The sequence below is a fragment of the Rhinoderma darwinii genome, unplaced genomic scaffold (genome assembly GCF_050947455.1).
Source record: "Rhinoderma darwinii isolate aRhiDar2 unplaced genomic scaffold, aRhiDar2.hap1 Scaffold_886, whole genome shotgun sequence".
Classification (NCBI taxonomy): domain Eukaryota; kingdom Metazoa; phylum Chordata; class Amphibia; order Anura; family Rhinodermatidae; genus Rhinoderma; species Rhinoderma darwinii.
In genome coordinates this window covers 58,966-81,175 of record NW_027464457.1, presented here as the reverse complement: position 1 = coordinate 81,175, position 22,210 = coordinate 58,966, and the positions used below count along the sequence as shown (strand labels likewise).

Below are 22,210 nucleotides of genomic sequence, written 5' to 3'. Positions count from 1 at the left end.
GAGCACTGTATGACGTTATTACTTGAGCACTGTATAGTGGCATTATATGAGCACTGCATAGTGGTATTATGTGAGCAGTGTATAGTGGTATTCAGTGTATGGTGGTATTATGTGAGCAGTGTATGGTGGTATTATGTGAGCCCTGTATGGTGGTATTATGTGAGCAGTGTATGGTGGTATTATATGAGCAGTGTATGGTGGTATTATGTGAGCAGTGTATGGTGGTATTATGTGAGCAGTGTATGGTGGTATTATGTGAGCAGTGTATAGTGGTATTATGTGAGCACTGTATGGTGGTATTATGTGAGCCCTGTATGGTGGTATTATGTGAGCAGTGTATGGTGGTATTATGTGAGCACTGTATGGTGGTATTATGTGAGCAGTGTATGGTGGTATTATGTGAGCAGTGTATGGTGGTATTATGTGAGCAGTGTATGGTGGTATTATGTGAGCAGTGTATGGTGGTGTTATGTGAGCAGTGTATGGTGTTATTATGTGAGCAGTGTATGGTGGTATTATGTGAGCAGTGTATGGTGGTATTATGTGAGCACTGTATGGTGGTATTATGTGAGCAGTGTATGGTGGTATTATGTGAGCACTGTATGGTGGTATTATGTGAGCAGTGTATGGTGGTATTATGTGAGCAGTGTATGGTGGTATTATGTGAGCCCTGTATGGTGGTATTATGTGAGCCCTGTATGGTGGTATTATATGAGCAGTGTATGGTGGTATTATGTGAGCAGTGTATGGTGGTATTATGTGAGCACTGTATGGTGGTATTATGTGAGCAGTGTATGGTGGTATTATGTGAGCAGTGTATGGTGATATTATGTGAGCAGTGTATGGTGTTATTATGTGAGCAGTGTATGGTGGTATTATGTGAGCAGTGTATGGTGGTATCATGTGAGCACTGTATGGTGGTATTATGTGAGCAGTGTATGGTGGTATTATGTGAGCAGTGTATGGTGGTATTATGTGAGCCCTGTATGGTGGTATTATGTGGGCACTGTATGGTGGTATTATATGAGCACTCTATGGTGGTATTATGTGAGCACTGTATGGTGGTATTATGTGAGCACTGTATGGTGGTATTATGTGAGCAGTGTATGGTGGTATTATGTGAGCACTGTATGGTGGTATTATGTGAGCAGTGTATGGTGGTATTATGTGAGCAGTGTATGGTGGTATTATGTGAGCCCTGTATGGTGGTATTATGTGAGCCCTGTATGGTGGTATTATATGAGCAGTGTATGGTGGTATTATGTGAGCAGTGTATGGTGGTATTATGTGAGCACTGTATGGTGGTATTATGTGAGCAGTGTATGGTGGTATTATGTGAGCAGTGTATGGTGATATTATGTGAGCAGTGTATGGTGTTATTATGTGAGCAGTGTATGGTGGTATTATGTGAGCCCTGTATGGTGGTATTATGTGAGCCCTGTATGGTGGTATTATATGAGCAGTGTATGGTGGTATTATGTGAGCAGTGTATGGTGGTATTATGTGAGCACTGTATGGTGGTATTATGTGAGCAGTGTATGGTGGTATTATGTGAGCAGTGTATGGTGGTATTATGTGAGCAGTGTATGGTGATATTATGTGAGCAGTGTATGGCGGTATTATGTGAGCAGTGTATGGTGGTATTATGTGAGCACTGTATGGTGGTATTATGTGAGCAGTGTATGGTGGTATTATGTGAGCAGTGTATGGTGGTATTATGTGAGCCCTGTATGGTGGTATTATGTGAGCCCTGTATGGTGGTATTATATGAGCAGTGTATGGTTGTATTATTTGAGCACTGTATGGTGGTATTATATGAGCAGTGTATGGTGGTATTATGTGAGCACTGTATGGTGGTATTATGTGAGCACTGTATGGTGGTATTATGTGAGCACTGTATGGTGGTATTATATGAGCTGTGTATGGTGGTATTATGTGAGCACTGTATGGTGGTATTATGTGAGCACTGTATGTTGGTATTATTTGAGCACTGTATGGTGGTATTATATGAGCAGTGTATGGTGGTATTATGTGAGCACTCTATGGTGGTATTATTTGAGCACTGTATGGTGGTATTATATGAGCAGTGTATGGTGGTATTATGTGAGCCCTGTATGGTGGTATTATGTGAGCACTGTATGGTGGTATTATATGAGCACTCTATGGTGGTATTATGTGAGCACTGTATGGTGGTATTATGTGAGCAGTGTACGGTGGTATTATGTGAGCCCTGTATGGTGGTATTATATGAGCAGTGTATGGTGGTATTATGTGAGCAGTGTGTGGTGGTGTTATGTGAGCAGTGTATGGTGGTATTATGTGAGCACTCTATGGTGGTATTATATGAGCAGTGTATGGTGGTATTATGTGAGCCCTGTATGGTGGTATTATGTGAGCCCTGTATGGTGGTATTATGTGAGCACTGTATGGTGGTATTATATGAGGTGTGTATGGTGGTATTATGTGAGCCCTGTATGGTGGTATTATGTGAGCAGTGTATGGTGGTATTATGTGAGCAGTGTATGGTGGTATTATGTGAGCAGTGTATGGTGGTATTATATGAGCAGTGTATGGTGGTATTATGTGAGCAGTGTATGGTGGTATTATGTGAGCAGTGTATGGTGGTATTATGTGAGCAGTGTATGGTGGTATTATATGAGCTGTGTATGATGGTATTATGTGAGCAGTGTATGGTGGTATTATGTGAGCAGTGTATGGTGGTATTATGTGAGCCCTGTATGACGCTATTTGAGCACTGTATGGTGATATTGTGTGGCACTGTATATTATTTTTGTAGTGTATGATGGTGACCACACTCTATTGCTGTTTAGACAACTGTATGGAAGTTTTACTTGGTCCACGCAACGGCACTGTTGTTCGGATACCATACTATATGGCGCTGATAATTATGCTGTTTGGTATAGTCATTTGTACTCTGTATGACTGTACACCATCTGGGAAAAGACACCAACAGAAGGTAAGACACAGGGCACCAACAAATGGCTGGCCCTTCAGACAACTACTGAGAAAAGGGGGCAGGGTACATTTTTGAGCAATGTCATGTGATAAGGGGATAATAATGACAGGACAATTACAGGAGCGGTAGACATATAACAGGGTCACCTACCTGCACCTCTCGTGCATGATAAGCAATGATCAGTCCCAGCAGAATGATGGATGATAAACTTATAAGGCATTTCAGGGCCAGAGAAAACATTGAGTCCTGTAAGGGGAAAAAGAAAGAGTGAGGCTAAAGAGCAAACCAGAAGCCACAAGAGTGTGCACCGTATACCTGTAATGGGACGTTGTCCTGGTATATAGCTATATAGGAGCGGGGGATGTATCACGGCCACTCCAGTGGAAGCTATAATGGTGGCCATGGTGTCACATGACCTAATAATAGGCTGTGCGTTCAATGCAATGTATGCAAATACGCCATAAACCCTTTCGGCCAATCAGAAGCACCATTCAAAATTCACAGTTGGCAAGTCCTTTCGACTCTTCTCATTGGCCAAGAAGACTATTTTATAGTGCATACCGCCTGTTCAACCCCCCAATTTGAAGATTTGCAGAGCCATTTAGCAGGTGCACCCTGTAGCCCGTCTTGCCCTAAACCTAAAGGGTGTGTCAGGAGAGAGGATTTAAAGGAGCAGATCCCTGCTGCCTCCACTATGGGCAGAGTCTGCGGGCAGGGAACGCCAGTGTCTGTACATGGAAGGCCTGTCTACAAGATGAATTACAGATGTACCTCTAGTGGTTACTATGAGATCATAATGCGGTAGAGAAATTAAGAAATTGAAGCAGTTTTTCCAGAAAGCTTTAAATCTCGACTGCAGAAAGAGGAAGACTTGTTGTAAACCAGACACCCAGTGTAAATCTCATCTGGAACTTGATCAAAATGACATTTTTAACAGCTCCTTTAAAGCATTGTCGGACCTTACGATATTAATCTGTTTTACCTATTGTGTACTGGTATTATACTCCAGTCACATCCAAAGCTGCATTCAAAATTCTGCTGTTGGCCCCGTTTGCATTAAGACTTAACAGTCTCACATCTTTCTGGTGTCGTTACATGTTTATTGACTGCACAGAGGATTCACTGATATGGTGCATTGTGGTAGATGTAGTGTTCACATCAGGAATGGTATAGTAGTCTAGAAATAGAGCTACATCTCCCAGAATGAAATACATTAAAGTGCAGTCTGGTGTTTCAGCCCTCCAAAGCTGTTAGAGGGGTATCTGTCAGTACAGTGTTGATGGATTCCAAGAATCAGGCTATTTACTTTTTTTAAATACAGCTTTGGATGTGACTAGAGTATGATATGTGATATCAATCAAGGGTAGTAAAGCAAAGAAATTGACACAGAGCTGCTGCTTGTTAACACCTTCTTTTCAGTTATCATAGAGATCCTAGATACAGGGGACTGGATTTCCATTATATAACAGTGATTGACAGGTGTTGAGATTTTTGGTTCTAATTTCTGCCAGTCTTTGGGAGCCCATCATTAAGACGGACCCTTCACATCTATTACATCTTATAGATGCCTTAAAGCATACCTATACCTTTCAGGTGACTTTTCAAAATAATGTCATGTGTGTGTACATGAGGAATAATACTATATCTGACCATTATATAACTTGTATATGCAATTTATCAGAAGCTTTCCCTTCTGCAGGCTCTCTAATTGTCAATTTTCCCTGAGCTCCACTCCAAAATTATAAAAAGCTAGCTGCTATGATGTCTCCCATACACAGCATACAAAAAAAAGAGAAGCTCCTAATCCCCTATCTCTATCTATCATACTATAGAAGCTGCAGCAGCATGGAGGACATTATACAGCAGTAATGAGTAGTGTAGCTGTGAATCCAGCACTGGTGTAAGATATAACACTTACTAGAAGTTCCAGAAGCATAGAGGACATTGTACAGCAGTAATGAGCAGTGTAGCTGTGAAATCAGCACTAGGGTGAGATATAACACTTACTAGAAGCAGCAACAGCACAGAGGGCATTATACAGCAGTAATGATCAGTGTAGCTGTGAATCCAGCAACTGGGTGAAATATAACACTTACTAGAAGCAGCAGCAGCATGGAGGACTTTATACAGCAGTAATGAGCAGTGTAGTTGTGAATCCAGCACTAGGGTGAGATATAGCACTTACTAGAAGCAGCAACAGCACGGAGGGCATTATACCGCAGTAATGATCAGTGTAGCTGTGAATCCAGCAACTGGGTGAAATATAACACTTACTAGAAGCAGCAGCATGCAGGACATTGTACAGCAGTACTGAGAAGTGTAGCAGTGAATCCAGCACTAGGGTGAGATATAGCACTTACTAGAAGCAGCAACAGCACGGAGGGCATTATACCGCAGTAATGATCAGTGTAGCTGTGAATCCAGCAACTGGGTGAAATATAACACTTACTAGAAGCAGCATGCAGGACATTGACCCGCAGTAATGAGCAGTGTAGCAGTGAATCCAGGACTAGGGTGAGATATAACACTTACTAGAAGCAGCAGCAGCATGGGGGGGGGGACGACGACAGCATTTACTTCTCATTACTGCTGTATCTGTGTATCCAGCACTAGATTTTCCTGTAATAAGATATATTACAAAGTTTCTTATCGTCCCTTGTACTATTGATTTATGGGAAATATGTACCGTTTAGATGCCCTTAGAAAAGGGCACAATTGTATCCACTAAACTGCCTCCCAAAATACCAGGAAGAGACTAGAAAGAGCTCCTCTCTGTGATTTCTGAGATAATCAACGCAGCCAAGAGAGCGGTTACATGGCACGTCTCTTCTGTCCGGACTCTCTGACTGACTCTTTTCTGGCCCCTGACTGGCACTTTGCGTCTCACTATGTTTAAGATTTCAGAAGATTCCTGCCCATTGACTCTGAAGAAGCTGGACTCATCCTGGCATGTTACCCTCTTGTTCATGGTCACCTTGTGCATTGACTAAGAGCGGGGCATACGTGGAATGCTATTTTGCCGCTCCCTGACTGGCACTTTGGGATGTGTTCCCTAATATTGGGGTCGCTGTGCCTTTTTAAGTCCGGGATAACGCTCTGGCACTTTTTCGAGCCCATCGCACGCTGCCCACCGGCCATCTAATTAAGAGTCATTAGAGGAAATACTCATGTTCTTTCCTTTTTGGAGAAGTCGCTGCTACTTCTCTGTTTGATTTCAGGTCTTCTCCTTCCCACTTTGTTCTGCCTGTTCTAAAATTCTATATGAAGAATTAAAGAATATGTTTTGTTCCGATCAGTAAAGTGTTCTGGAAACCAAGCTGTTCTATTATATCCTATAACAATGTACAACAATCTCCATACAGCAGCAATTAAAGGGCATTATTAATTACAAATTAAAGGAACGGTCCTGGAAAAAAATGCGGAGGCCCAGAGAACAGATCTCGGTGGGGAAAGAAAGATCTCTGCTGTGGCCATCACTCTCCGCCCATACAGGAAACTATTATTTTGTTCTTTCTACGACTTGACTCATATTAACCTAAAATAAAACTAATATCATAAGTATATATATATATATATATGTAGACACACACACGCACGCACGCACACACACACACACACACACACACACACACACACACACACACACACACACACACACACAAATAATCAATTCTTCTGTTCATGAAATCCATACACCATATACTACAGTGACAGCTATTCATCTATTACTACTGACAACCAGCCTGTATATCATGTGTGAGAGGTTGTCACAGCCCCGCCCCCTGTTACTGACATCACTGATATATAATATAATTACATGTGATCAGACATGAGATCCACACATCTTATATACAGTAACAGCTATTCATCTATTACTACTGACAACCAGCCTGTATATCATGTGTGAGAGGTTGTCACAGCCCCGCCCCCTGTTACTGACATCACTGATATATAATATAATTACATTGTGATCAGACATGAGATCCACACATCTTATATACAGTAACAGCTATTCATCTATTACTACTGACAACCAGCCTGTATATCATGTGTGAGAGGTTGTCACAGCCCCGCCCCCTGTTACTGACATCACTGATATATAATATAATTACACTGTGATCAGACATGAGATCCACACATCTTATATACAGTAACAGCTATTCATCTATTACTACTGACAACCAGCCTGTATATCATGTGTGAGAGGTTGTCACAGCTCCGCCCCCTGTTACTGACATCACTGATATATAATATAATTACATGTGATCAGACATGAGATCCACACATCTTATATACAGTAACAGCTATTCATCTATTACTACTGACAACCAGCCTGTATATCATGTGTGAGAGGTTGTCACAGCTCCGCCCCCTGTTACTGACATCACTGATATATAATATAATTACACTGTGATCAGACATGAGATCCACACATCTTATATACAGTGACAGCTATTCATCTATTACTACTGACAACCAGCCTGTATATCATGTGTGAGAGGTTGTCACAGCCCCGCCCCCTGTTACTGACATCACTGATATATAATATAATTACATGTGATCAGACATGAGATCCACACATCTTATATACAGTAACAGCTATTCATCTATTACTACTGACAACCAGCCTGTATATCATGTGTGAGAGGTTGTCACAGCCCCGCCCCCTGTTACTGACATCTCTGATATATAATATAATTACATTGTGATCAGACATGAGATCCACACATCTTATATACAGTCACAGCTATTCATCTATTACTACTGACAACCAGCCTGTATATCATGTGTGAGAGGTTGTCACAGCTCCGCCCCCTGTTACTGACATCACTGATATATAATATAATTACACTGTGATCAGACATGAGATCCACACATCTTATATACAGTAACAGCTATTCATCTATTACTACTGACAACCAGCCTGTATATCATGTGTGAGAGGTTGTCACAGCTCCGCCCCCTGTTACTGACATCACTGATATATAATATAATTACACTGTGATCAGACATGAGATCCACACATCTTATATACAGTGACAGCTATTCATCTATTACTACTGACAACCAGCCTGTATATCATGTGTGAGAGGTTGTCACAGCCCCGCCCCCTGTTACTGACATCACTGATATATAATATAATTACATGTGATCAGACATGAGATCCACACATCTTATATACAGTAACAGCTATTCATCTATTACTACTGACAACCAGCCTGTATATCATGTGTGAGAGGTTGTCACAGCCCCGCCCCCTGTTACTGACATCTCTGATATATAATATAATTACATTGTGATCAGACATGAGATCCACACATCTTATATACAGTCACAGCTATTCATCTATTACTACTGACAACCAGCCTGTATATCATGTGTGAGAGGTTGTCACAGCTCCGCCCCCTGTTACTGACATCACTGATATATAATATAATTACACTGTGATCAGACATGAGATCCACACATCTTATATACAGTAACAGCTATTCATCTATTACTACTGACAACCAGCCTGTATATCATGTGTGAGAGGTTGTCACAGCTCCGCCCCCTGTTACTGACATCACTGATATATAATATAATTACACTGTGATCAGACATGAGATCCACACATCTTATATACAGTCACAGCTATTCATCTATTACTACTGACAACCAGCCTGTATATCATGTGTGAGAGGTTGTCACAGCCCCGCCCCCTGTTACTGACATCACTGATATATAATATAATTACATGTGATCAGACATGAGATCCACACATCTTATATACAGTAACAGCTATTCATCTATTACTACTGACAACCAGCCTGTATATCATGTGTGAGAGGTTGTCACAGCTCCGCCCCCTGTTACTGACATCACTGATATATAATATAATTACACTGTGATCAGACATGAGATCCACACATCTTATATACAGTGACAGCTATTCATCTATTACTACTGACAACCAGCCTGTATATCATGTGTGAGAGGTTGTCACAGCCCCGCCCCCTGTTACTGACATCACTGATATATAATATAATTACATGTGATCAGACATGAGATCCACACATCTTATATACAGTAACAGCTATTCATCTATTACTACTGACAACCAGCCTGTATATCATGTGTGAGAGGTTGTCACAGCCCCGCCCCCTGTTACTGACATCTCTGATATATAATATAATTACATTGTGATCAGACATGAGATCCACACATCTTATATACAGTCACAGCTATTCATCTATTACTACTGACAACCAGCCTGTATATCATGTGTGAGAGGTTGTCACAGCTCCGCCCCCTGTTACTGACATCACTGATATATAATATAATTACATTGTGATCAGACATGAGATCCACACATCTTATATACAGGAACAGCTATTCATCTATTACTACTGACAACCAGCCTGTATATCATGTGTGAGAGGTTGTCACAGCCCCGCCCCCTGTTACTGACATCACTGATATATAATATAATTACATTGTGATCAGACATGAGATCCACACATCTTATATACAGTAACAGCTATTCATCTATTACTACTGACAACCAGCCTGTATCTCATGTGTGAGAGGTTGTCACAGCCCCGCCCCCTGTTACTGACATCACTGATATATAATATAATTACACTGTGATCAGACATGAGATCCACACATCTTATATACAGTAACAGCTATTCATCTATTACTACTGACAACCAGCCTGTATATCATGTGTGAGAGGTTGTCACAGCCCCACCCCCTGTTACTGACATCACTGATATATAATATAATTACACTGTGATCAGACATGAGATCCACACATCTTATATACAGTAACAGCTATTCATCTATTACTACTGACAACCAGCCTGTATATCATGTGTGAGAGGTTGTCACAGCCCCGCCCCCTGTTACTGACATCACTGATATATAATATAATTACACTGTGATCAGACATGAGATCCACACATCTTATATACAGTAACAGCTATTCATCTATTACTACTGACAACCCGCCTGTATATCATGTGTGAGAGGTTGTCACAGCCCCACCCCCTGTTACTGACATCACTGATATATAATATAATTACACTGTGATCAGACATGAGATCCACACATCTTATATACAGTCACAGCTATTCATCTATTACTACTGACAACCAGCCTGTATATCATCTGTGAGAGGTTGTCACAGCCCCTCCCCCTGTTACTGACATCACTGATATATAATATAATTACATTGTGATCAGACATGAGATCCACACATCTTATATACAGTAACAGCTATTCATCTATTACTACTGACAACCTGCCTGTATATCATGTGTGAGAGGTTGTCACAGCTCCGCCCCCTGTTACTGACATCACTGATATATAATATAATTACACTGTGATCAGACATGAGATCCACACATCTTATATACAGTAACAGCTATTCATCTATTACTACTGACAACCAGCCTGTATATCATGTGTGAGAGGTTGTCACAGCCCCGCCCCCTGTTACTGACATCACTGATATATAATATAATTACACTGTGATCAGACATGAGATCCACACATCTTATATACAGTAACAGCTATTCATCTATTACTACTGACAACCAGCCTGTATATCATGTGTGAGCGGTTGTCACAGCCACGCCCCCTGTTACTGACATCACTGATATATAATATAATTACATGTGATCAGACATGAGATCCACACATCTTATATACAGTAACAGCTATTCATCTATTACTACTGACAACCAGCCTGTATATCATGTGTGAGAGGTTGTCACAGCCCCGCCCCCTGTTACTGACATCACTGATATATAATATAATTACATTGTGATCAGACATGAGATCCACACATCTTATATACAGTAACAGCTATTCATCTATTACTACTGACAACCAGCCTGTATATCATGTGTGAGAGGTTGTCACAGCCCCGCCCCCTGTTACTGACATCACTGATATATAATATAATTACATTGTGATCAGACATGAGATCCACACATCTTATATACAGTAACAGCTATTCATCTATTACTACTGACAACCAGCCTGTATATCGTGTGTGAGAGGTTGTCACAGCTCCGCCCCCTGTTACTGACATCACTGATATATAATATAATTACACTGTGATCAGACATGAGATCCACACATCTTATATACAGTAACAGCTATTCATCTATTACTACTGACAACCTGCCTGTATATCATGTGTGAGAGGTTGTCACAGCTCCGCCCCCTGTTACTGACATCACTGATATATAATATAATTACACTGTGATCAGACATGAGATCCACACATCTTATATACAGTAACAGCTATTCATCTATTACTACTGACAACCAGCCTGTATATCATGTGTGAGAGGTTGTCACAGCCCCGCCCCCTGTTACTGACATCACTGATATATAATATAATTACACTGTGATCAGACATGAGATCCACACATCTTATATACAGTAACAGCTATTCATCTATTACTACTGACAACCAGCCTGTATATCATGTGTGAGCGGTTGTCACAGCCCCGCCCCCTGTTACTGACATCACTGATATATAATATAATTACATGTGATCAGACATGAGATCCACACATCTTATATACAGTAACAGCTATTCATCTATTACTACTGACAACCAGCCTGTATATCATGTGTGAGAGGTTGTCACAGCCCCGCCCCCTGTTACTGACATCACTGATATATAATATAATTACACTGTGATCAGACATGAGATCCACACATCTTATATACAGTAACAGCTATTCATCTATTACTACTGACAACCAGCCTGTATATCATGTGTGAGAGGTTGTCACAGCCCCGCCCCCTGTTACTGACATCACTGATATATAATATAATTACATTGTGATCAGACATGAGATCCACACATCTTATATACAGTAACAGCTATTCATCTATTACTACTGACAACCAGCCTGTATATCGTGTGTGAGAGGTTGTCACAGCTCCGCCCCCTGTTACTGACATCACTGATATATAATATAATTACACTGTGATCAGACATGAGATCCACACATCTTATATACAGTAACAGCTATTCATCTATTACTACTGACAACCAGCCTGTATATCATGTGTGAGAGGTTGTCACAGCCCCGCCCCCTGTTACTGACATCACTGATATATAATATAATTACATTGTGATCAGACATGAGATCCACACATCTTATATACAGTAACAGCTATTCATCTATTACTACTGACAACCAGCCTGTGTATCATGTGTGAGAGGTTGTTACAGCTCCGCCCCTGTTACTGACATCACTGATATATAATATAATTACATTGTGATCAGACATGAGATCCACACATCTTATATACAGTAACAGCTATTCATCTATTACTACTGACAACCAGCCTGTATATCATGTGTGAGAGGTTGTCACAGCCCCGCCCCTGTTACTGACATCACTGATATATAATATAATTACACTGTGATCAGACATGAGATCCACACATCTTATATACAGTCACAGCTATTCATCTATTACTACTGACAACCAGCCTGTATATCATGTGTGAGAGGTTGTCACAGCTCCGCCCCCTGTTACTGACATCACTGATATATAATATAATTACATGTGATCAGACATGAGATCCACACATCTTATATACAGTAACAGCTATTCATCTATTACTACTGACAACCAGCCTGTATATCATGTGTGAGAGGTTGTCACAGCCCCACCTCCTGTTACTGAGAGGTTGTCACAGCCACGCCCCCTGTTACTGACATGACTAAACTTCTCAGTGGCAGTCTATGAGTTTGAACATTTACAGCACTCCACCAAGAAGATGCTTTACGTTGAATTTCCCTTTTTCCGGTACTATCTGAAAATTTTTTATTTTTTTCTTTAAATTCAAGGTGTGATATGGTTAAAAAGTGACTATGTTTTTCTTCCTTTCAGTACCACTACCTCTAAGCATTGGGTATAATGGTATGTGGCGTAGTGATCTATGGTTAGGTGTCCAGCCTTCTTTGCCTGACAGTTCCTGTAAGTTCGGACCCCCATCAATCCTAAGAAGAAAGGACTTGGGGAACCTCCTCAGTGCTGCTCTATGCCATGCTCCCAATAGTGCAGCACGAACCCTCACAAATATTATTCTATGACAGGTCCATAGCATTGAAAAGATAAATATTAGTGGAATTCCCCTTTAATTACATAACCTCCCTTAAAATATACACGTTTTAAGGGAAAATGGGAGATAACGCAAGTCAAAAGATCACAGAAGAATTTCGTCGGATACATCTATGCTTTAGTGAGCAAGGAGAACACAAAATATGAAGGCGATCTAGGAAGAGCTGACACTTCAGACGTGTCGATGCAGCTCATTGCACAGAGATGCCGGTTTCTGGGTTCTATACAGAATAATCTCCGAATAATTTACATTACAAGGACAGGTTGGATGGATGCAGATGTAACTACGTGAACACGGTTTAGTCGACATGGGGGAGCGCGTCTTCGATGTGACCTGTCGTGAGTCACCCGCCGCGTGTTACACAATACAGAAGTGATTACTAACACATTCAGCCTTGAGTGAAGCCACAGGGAAAAAAAACCACACACTGGTCTTACAGGAAAATACATCACTCGTTGTCTGATTCGATTTCGTTCTACATTCAGGAGCTGGAAAATAGACTGACGACCGGATTATGTGAGAAGACCGGCTGGTAGGGATTCTTAAAGAAACAAACTAGTGTAAAGAAAAATATGGGGAAACCTTTATCTGCTGCACTTCACATGTCCTGTCTGGTCAGAGGGGCATCAAAAAGTGTCAATAAGGGGCTAGTAAAGCTAATAAAAATGGTCGTTGCAAAGTGATAAAGACTGAAGGCCTGACCACAGGTATTAGAGGAACATCTACCAGCTTATCGAAGACTGGTTATGTAGCCAAAGACATAGAAACCTGTATTGTCCGTGACGCCCCACACAAATGAGTTCATCCAAAAAGTTCATTGATCATTTTCAGGATTGGTGGGTAAAAGCAAGAACAACCTTCACTCTCCAACAAATGGCTAAAAATAATAACCTGGATGATCCATTGGGACGTTGAATTGATATTTTATCTAAGGACATCTAAAGGTTAGCCATAATAAAGTTGATATCTCTCATCACTGATGGTCGGTGAGACATTTGCTCTTCTTCAGGCCTTCTTGGCACAGCTAAAAAGATCTAGATCTCAACAGTAGTGCCAGTTGGACATGAAGATTGTGACGGGATAAACGGACAAATAAGAGAGTAAATCAAGAAGGTGACCAGCGGAAGGTGTGGTGGAATAGAGGATTTAATTACCACTGCAGGATGGGTGGGATTAAATAAGAAATGGACAAGAGGTTTATGGAACGGGGAGTGATTTGATGAAAAGGCCCGGTATGAGTGGTGACAATTGACGAGTTGGTAGCCACTGGTAGATGTACGGTTGACGATGGGACCATAAGTAGTTGGACTCACAAAAGTGGATGTGAGGGAATGAGAAGGCCACCAGCAGTATTGCCATGATGTGAGTGGAGGAAGTTTAGGAGTCAGTGAATAGCAATAGGTGGACTGACAAGTAGTAGCAACTGAGGAGTCAGTGACTGGTGGAAGATGGACAAATAGATGGGGCTGAGAGTTAATGGTTAGGTAAGTATAAGAGCAAATGAAAGGGCCAAGGGCAAAGTTGGACTGATAAAAGTGGTGGCAATTGAGGAATCAGTAATCAGCAATAGATGGACTGATAAAACTGGTGGCAATTGAGGAATCAGTGATCAGCAATAGATGGACTGATATAAGTGGTGGCAATTGAGGAGTCAGTGATCGGCAATAGATGGACTGATATAAGGGGAGGCAATTGAGGAGTCAGTGATCGGCAATAGATGGACTGATATAAGGGGAGGCAATTGAGGAGTGGATCTCATGTCTGATCACAGTGTAATTATATATCAGTGATGTCAGTAACAGGGGGCGGGGCTGTGACAACCTCTCACACATGATATACAGGCTGGTTGTCAGTAGTAATAGATGAATAGCTGTCACTGTATATAAGATGTGTGGATCTCATGTCTGATCACATGTAATTATATTATATATCAGTGATGTCAGTAACGGGGCGGGGCTGTGACAACCTCTCACACATGATATACAGGCTGGTTGTCAGTAGTAATAGATGAATAGCTGTTACTGTATATAAGATGTGTGGATCTCATGTCTGATCACAGTGTAATTATATATCAGTGATGTCAGTAACAGGGGGCGGGGCTGTGACAACCTCTCACACATGATATACAGGCTGGTTGTCAGTAGTAATAGATGAATAGCTGTTACTGTATATAAGGTGTGTGGATCTCATGTCTGATCACAGTGTAATTATATTATATATCAGTGATGTCAGTAACAGGGGGCGGGGCTGTGACAACCTCTCACACATGATATACAGGCTGGTTGTCAGTGGTAATAGATGAATAGCTGTGACTGTATATAAGATGTGTGGATCTCATGTCTGATCACAATGTAATTATATTATATATCAGTGATGTCAGTAACAGGGGGCGGAGCTGTGACAACCTCTCACACATGATATACAGGCTGGTTGTCAGTAGTAATAGATGAATAGCTGTTACTGTATATAAGATGTGTGGATCTCATGTCTGATCACAGTGTAATTATATTATATATCAGTGATGTCAGTAACAGGGGGCGGGGCTGTGACAACCTCTCACACATGATATACAGGCTGGTTGTCAGTGGTAATAGATGAATAGCTGTTACTGTATATAAGATGTGTGGATCTCATGTCTGATCACAGTGTAATTATATTATATATCAGTGATGTCAGTAACAGGGGGCGGGGCTGTGACAACCTCTCACACATGATATACAGGCTGGTTGTCAGTAGTAATAGATGAATAGCTGTTACTGTATATAAGATGTGTGGATCTCATGTCTGATCACTGTGTAATTATAGTATATATCAGTGATGTCAGTAACAGGGGGCGGGGCTGTGACAACCTCTCACACATGATATACAGGCTGGTTGTCAGTAGTAATAGATGAATAGCTGTTACTGTATATAAGATGTGTGGATCTCATGTCTGATCACTGTGTAATTATATTATATATCAGTGATGTCAGTAACAGGGGGCGGGGCTGTGACAACCTCTCACACATGATATACGGGCTGGTTGTCAGTAGTAATAGATGAATAGCTGTTACTGTATATAAGATGTGTGGATCTCATGTCTGATCACTGTGTAATTATATTATATATCAGTGATGTCAGTAACAGGGGGCGGGGCTGTGACAACCTCTCACACATGATATACAGGCTGGTGTCAGTAGTAATAGATGAATAGCTGTTACTGTATATAAGATGTGTGGATCTCATGTCTGATCACAGTGTAATTATATTATATATCAGTGATGTCAGTAACAGGGGGCGGAGCTGTGACAACCTCTCACACATGATATACAGGCTGGTTGTCAGTAGTAATAGATGAATAGCTGTTACTGTATATAAGATGTGTGGATCTCATGTCTGATCACTGTGTAATTATATTATATATCAGTGATGTCAGTAACAGGGGGCGGGGCTGTGACAACCTCTCACACATGATATACGGGCTGGTTGTCAGTAGTAATAGATGAATAGCTGTTACTGTATATAAGATGTGTGGATCTCATGTCTGATCACAGTGTAATTATATTATATATCAGTGATGTCAGTAACAGGGGGCGGGGCTGTGACAACCTCTCACACATGATATACAGGCTGGTTGTCAGTAGTAATAGATGAATAGCTGTTACTGTATATAAGATGTGTGGATCTCATGTCTGATCACAGTGTAATTATATTATATATCAGTGATGTCAGTAACAGGGGGCGGGGCTGTGACAACCTCTCACACATGATATACAGGCTGGTTGTCAGTAGTAATAGATGAATAGCTGTTACTGTATATAAGATGTGTGGATCTCATGTCTGATCACTGTGTAATTATATTATATATCAGTGATGTCAGTAACAGGGGGCGGAGCTGTGACAACCTCTCACACATGATATACAGGCTGGTTGTCAGTAGTAATAGATGAATAGCTGTTACTGTATATAAGATGTGTGGATCTCATGTCTGATCACAATGTAATTATATTATATATCAGTGATGTCAGTAACAGGGGGCGGAGCTGTGACAACCTCTCACACATGATATACAGGCTGGTTGTCAGTAGTAATAGATGAATAGCTGTGACTGTATATAAGATGTGTGGATCTCATGTCTGATCACAGTGTAATTATATTATATATCAGTGATGTCAGTAACAGGGGGCGGGGCTGTGACAACCTCTCACACATGATATACAGGCTGGTTGTCAGTAGTGATAGATGAATAGCTGTTACTGTATATAAGATGTGTGGATCTCATGTCTGATCACAGTGTAATTATATTATATATCAGTGATGTCAGTAACAGGGGGCGGGGCTGTGACAACCTCTCACACATGATATACAGGCTGGTGTCAGTAGTAATAGATGAATAGCTGTTACTGTATATAAGATGTGTGGATCTCATGTCTGATCACAATGTAATTATATTATATATCAGTGATGTCAGTAACAGGGGGCGGAGCTGTGACAACCTCTCACACATGATATACAGGCTGGTTGTCAGTAGTAATAGATGAATAGCTGTGACTGTATATAAGATGTGTGGATCTCATGTCTGATCACAGTGTAATTATATTATATATCAGTGATGTCAGTAACAGGGGGCGGGGCTGTGACAACCTCTCACACATGATATACAGGCTGGTTGTCAGTAGTGATAGATGAATAGCTGTTACTGTATATAAGATGTGTGGATCTCATGTCTGATCACAGTGTAATTATATTATATATCAGTGATGTCAGTAACAGGGGGCGGGGCTGTGACAACCTCTCACACATGATATACAGGCTGGTTGTCAGTAGTAATAGATGAATAGCTGTTACTCTATATAAGATGTGTGGATCTCATGTCTGATCACAGTGTAATTATATTATATATCAGTGATGTCAGTAACAGGGGGCGGGGCTCTGACAACCTCTCACACATGATATACAGGCTGGTTGTCAGTAGTAATAGATGAATAGCTGTTACTGTATATAAGATGTGTGGATCTCATGTCTGATCACATGTAATTATATTATATATCAGTGATGTCAGTAACAGGGGGCGGGGCTGTGACAACCTCTCACACATGATATACAGGCTGGTTGTCAGTAGTAATAGATGAATAGCTGTGACTGTATATAAGATGTGTGGATCTCATGTCTGATCACAATGTAATTATATTATATATCAGTGATGTCAGTAACAGGGGGCGGGGCTGTGACAACCTCTCACACATGATATACAGGCTGGTTGTCAGTAGTAATAGATGAATAGCTGTTACTGTATATAAGATGTGTGGATCTCATGTCTGATCACAATGTAATTATATTATATATCAGTGATGTCAGTAACAGGGGGCGGGGCTGTGACAACCTCTCACACATGATATACAGGCAGGTTGTCAGTAGTAATAGATGAATAGCTGTTACTGTATATAAGATGTGTGGATCTCATGTCTGATCACAATGTAATTATATTATATATCAGTGATGTCAGTAACAGGGGGCGGGGCTGTGACAACCTCTCACACATGATATACAGGCTGGTTGTCAGTAGTATTAGATGAATAGCTGTTACTGTATATAAGATGTGTGGATCTTATGTCTGATCACAGTGTAATTATATTATATATCAGTGATGTCAGTAACAGGGGGCGGGGCTGTGACAACCTCTCACACATGATATACAGGCTGGTTGTCAGTAGTAATAGATGAATAGCTGTTACTGTATATAAGATGTGTGGATCTCATGTCTGATCACAATGTAATTATATTATATATCAGTGATGTCAGTAACAGGGGGCGGGGCTGTGACAACCTCTCACACATGATATACAGGCAGGTTGTCAGTAGTAATAGATGAATAGCTGTTACTGTATATAAGATGTGTGGATCTCATGTCTGATCACAATGTAATTATATTATATATCAGTGATGTCAGTAACAGGGGGCGGGGCTGTGACAACCTCTCACACATGATATACAGGCTGGTTGTCAGTAGTAATAGATGAATAGCTGTTACTGTATATAAGATGTGTGGATCTCATGTCTGATCACAGTGTAATTATATTATATATCAGTGATGTCAGTAACAGGGGGCGGGGCTGTGACAACCTCTCACACATGATATACAGGCTGGTTGTCAGTAGTAATAGATGAATAGCTGTCACTGTATATAAGATGTGTGGATCTCATGTCTGATCACAGTGTAGTTATATTATATATCAGTGATGTCAGTAACAGGGGGCGGAGCTGTGACAACCTCTCACACATGATATACAGGCAGGTTGTCAGTAGTAATAGATGAATAGCTGTTACTGTATATAAGATGTGTGGATCTCATGTCTGATCACAATGTAATTATATTATATATCAGTGATGTCAGTAACAGGGGGCGGGGCTGTGACAACCTCTCACACATGATATACAGGCTGGTTGTCAGTAGTAATAGATGAATAGCTGTCACTGTATATAAGATGTGTGGATCTCATGTCTGATCACAGTGTAATTATATTATATATCAGTGATGTAACGGGTGGGTGGTATTTTGGGTGGAGATATATATATGAGGGAGACTCCACCTTTGGTAGAATGTATACTTTATGTCGGTATTGGTGTAAATCATGTTTGTATTTGATGTCTTCCATGTCCGCAGCGGGTATAAGTTTCGTGTCTGTCGCATCTCCGGTAATTTGGTACATCCTGTAATCTGTGAACAAGGATCCGGCTCTACACACATAGAAATCCTGATATATATATATACATCTGCTGGGTGGGGGAAGGGTTCGGGCACTGGCCGCCGCCGCCGCCGCTGAGGGAACACTCCTGATAATAACATTATGGGATTAGTGGAAGAACTCGGAAATTTTCATAACCTCCATTCATCTCAATTTAGAGTGACTGATCATAAATAGCCGGCTCCCCACCGAGGGGTCAGGACAGGGATCGGCTGATTTTTGGGATCGTGGGGGTCCCACCTACCATAGCCTCACTGTGTATATTAGGAGTGTATACAACCTTGTCAGATCTTTCCCTGTGTCACATTGCATTGGATTTGTTTTATCAGTGCAAGCTGTTGTTCTATGTTATCAGCCATTAGTGTTCACTTGCTGGAACTGATGTCATGTGGATATTCTGCATCGGGGGTGTTCTGATCTGACCCCCCGGAGTGATGTCCCCAGTGAGATGCCGCAGTGTGAACGTGGACATGTTTATTCAGTCATTTCACTGCAGACTCGAGATAAGAGCTTGACTATAACATAAATGAATGAGACTCCAGGCGGCCCCGAAATCACCCGGTGTACCCCGCGAAGTGTGCGGTACTGTCTGCTGAGCCGTGTATCTAAGCCTATCATGTGTGATACTGTCTGCTGAGCCGTGTATCTAATCCTATCATGTGTGATACTGTCTGCTGAACCGCTGTATCTAACCCTATCATGTGTAATACTGTCTGCTGAGCCGTGTATCTAATCATATCATGTGTGATACTGTCTGCTGAGCCTTGTATCTAATCCTATCATGTGTCTGCTGAGCCGTGTATCTAATCCTATCATGTGTGATACTGCCTGCTGAGCTGTGTATCTAATCCTATCATGTGTGATACTGTCTGCTGAGCCGTGTATCTAAGCCTATCATGTGTAATACTGTCTGCTGAGCCTTGTATCTAATCCTATCATGTGTCTGCTGAGCCGTGTATCTAATCCTATCATGTGTGATACTGTCTGCTGAGCCGTGTATCTAATCCTATCATGTGTGATACTGTCTGCTGAGCCGTGTATCTAAGCCTATCATGTGTCTGCTGAGCCGTGTATCTAAGCCTATCATGTGTGATACTGTCTGCTGAGCCGTGTATCTAAGCCTATCATGTGTGATACTGTCTGCTGAGCCGTGTATCTAAGCCTATCATGTGTCTGCTGAGCCGTGTATCTAAGCCTATCATGTGTGATACTGTCTGCTGAGCCGTGTATCTAAGCCTATCATGTGTGATACTGTCTGCTGAGCCGTGTATCTAAGCCTATCATGTGTCTGCTGAGCCGTGTATCTAATCCTATCATGTGTGATACTGTCTGCTGAGCCGTGTATCTAAGCCTATCATGTGTGATACTGTCTGCTGAGCCGTGTATCTAAGCCTATCATGTGTGATACTGTCTGCTGAGCCGTGTATCTAACCCTATCGTGTGTGATACTGACTGCTGAGCTGTGTATCTAATCCTATCATGTGTGATACTGTCTGCTGAACTGTGTATCTAATCCTATCATGTGTGATACTGACTGCTGAGCCATGTATCTAAGCCTATCATGTGTGCTACTGTCTGCTGAGCCCTGTATCTAATCCTATCATGTGTGATACTGTCTGCTGAGCTGTGTATCTAATCCTATCATGTGTGATACTGTTTGCTGAGCCGGTGTATCTAAGCCTATCATGTATGAGCCCATCATACTCAGAGCTACATTGACAATTCTGCTGGGTTCCGGTTTCCTGTCATAGCTGGGAATACCTGCTGGCTCAGTGCGTTTACAAAGAATGTTCTGCTGTGCTACATTGTGGGAGATGTAGTGTTTACCCCATGCACAGCACAGTAGTTTGAATCATAAGTTCTACATCTCCCCCAGTACAATCCAGTGTAATATGGGGGTCTCAGTTAAGGTGTTACGGGTGGGCCTGTCAACACAGTGTCGACAGATTCTCAGTGGCACCTGACAGTTTTGAATGCAGCTTTGGATGTGACTGGAGTATAAGATCTCATAATATGTACAAGATAAGTAAAGCAAAATATTCAGAATGTGTCTCAGAGTTGTATGGAGATTTATCTGTGACTGATGTTTAGGGGCAGAGTTCTGCTTTACAGTCATGTGACCAATATCTACGACCCCCCCATCCACTTAGTTTCTATGTCAGTACCCCCTGGGTGCATGTAGCAGAGGCCACTCACGCGCCCTATCACTACTCATTAACTATTCGGCGTCTCCGCTATATCCCTGTGCTCTCTCCTGGCAGCGGAGCTGTTTCTTTTACATCGATTCCTCCTGATTCGTTATCTTTCTCCTGTTCTGCTGCAGACTTTTATTTCTTCCTCTCTCGGTGGATGGACCCCAAGGGTTTGT

General features: G+C 41.4%; 1 protein-coding gene across 1 annotated transcript in view; it reads right to left on the bottom strand.

The window, feature by feature from the left end:
• Nucleotides 1-3,127: 3,127 nt before the first annotated feature.
• LOC142731990 (small conductance calcium-activated potassium channel protein 3-like) overlaps nt 3,128-22,210 on the bottom strand; it is a gene marked incomplete at its 3' end in the record, with an annotated part of 64,319 nt that continues 45,236 nt past the window's right edge. The window contains exon 3 of the mRNA XM_075849477.1: nt 3,128-3,223. Coding sequence (XP_075705592.1) covers nt 3,128-3,223 — 96 coding nt within the window. The remainder of the gene's footprint in view (nt 3,224-22,210) is intronic.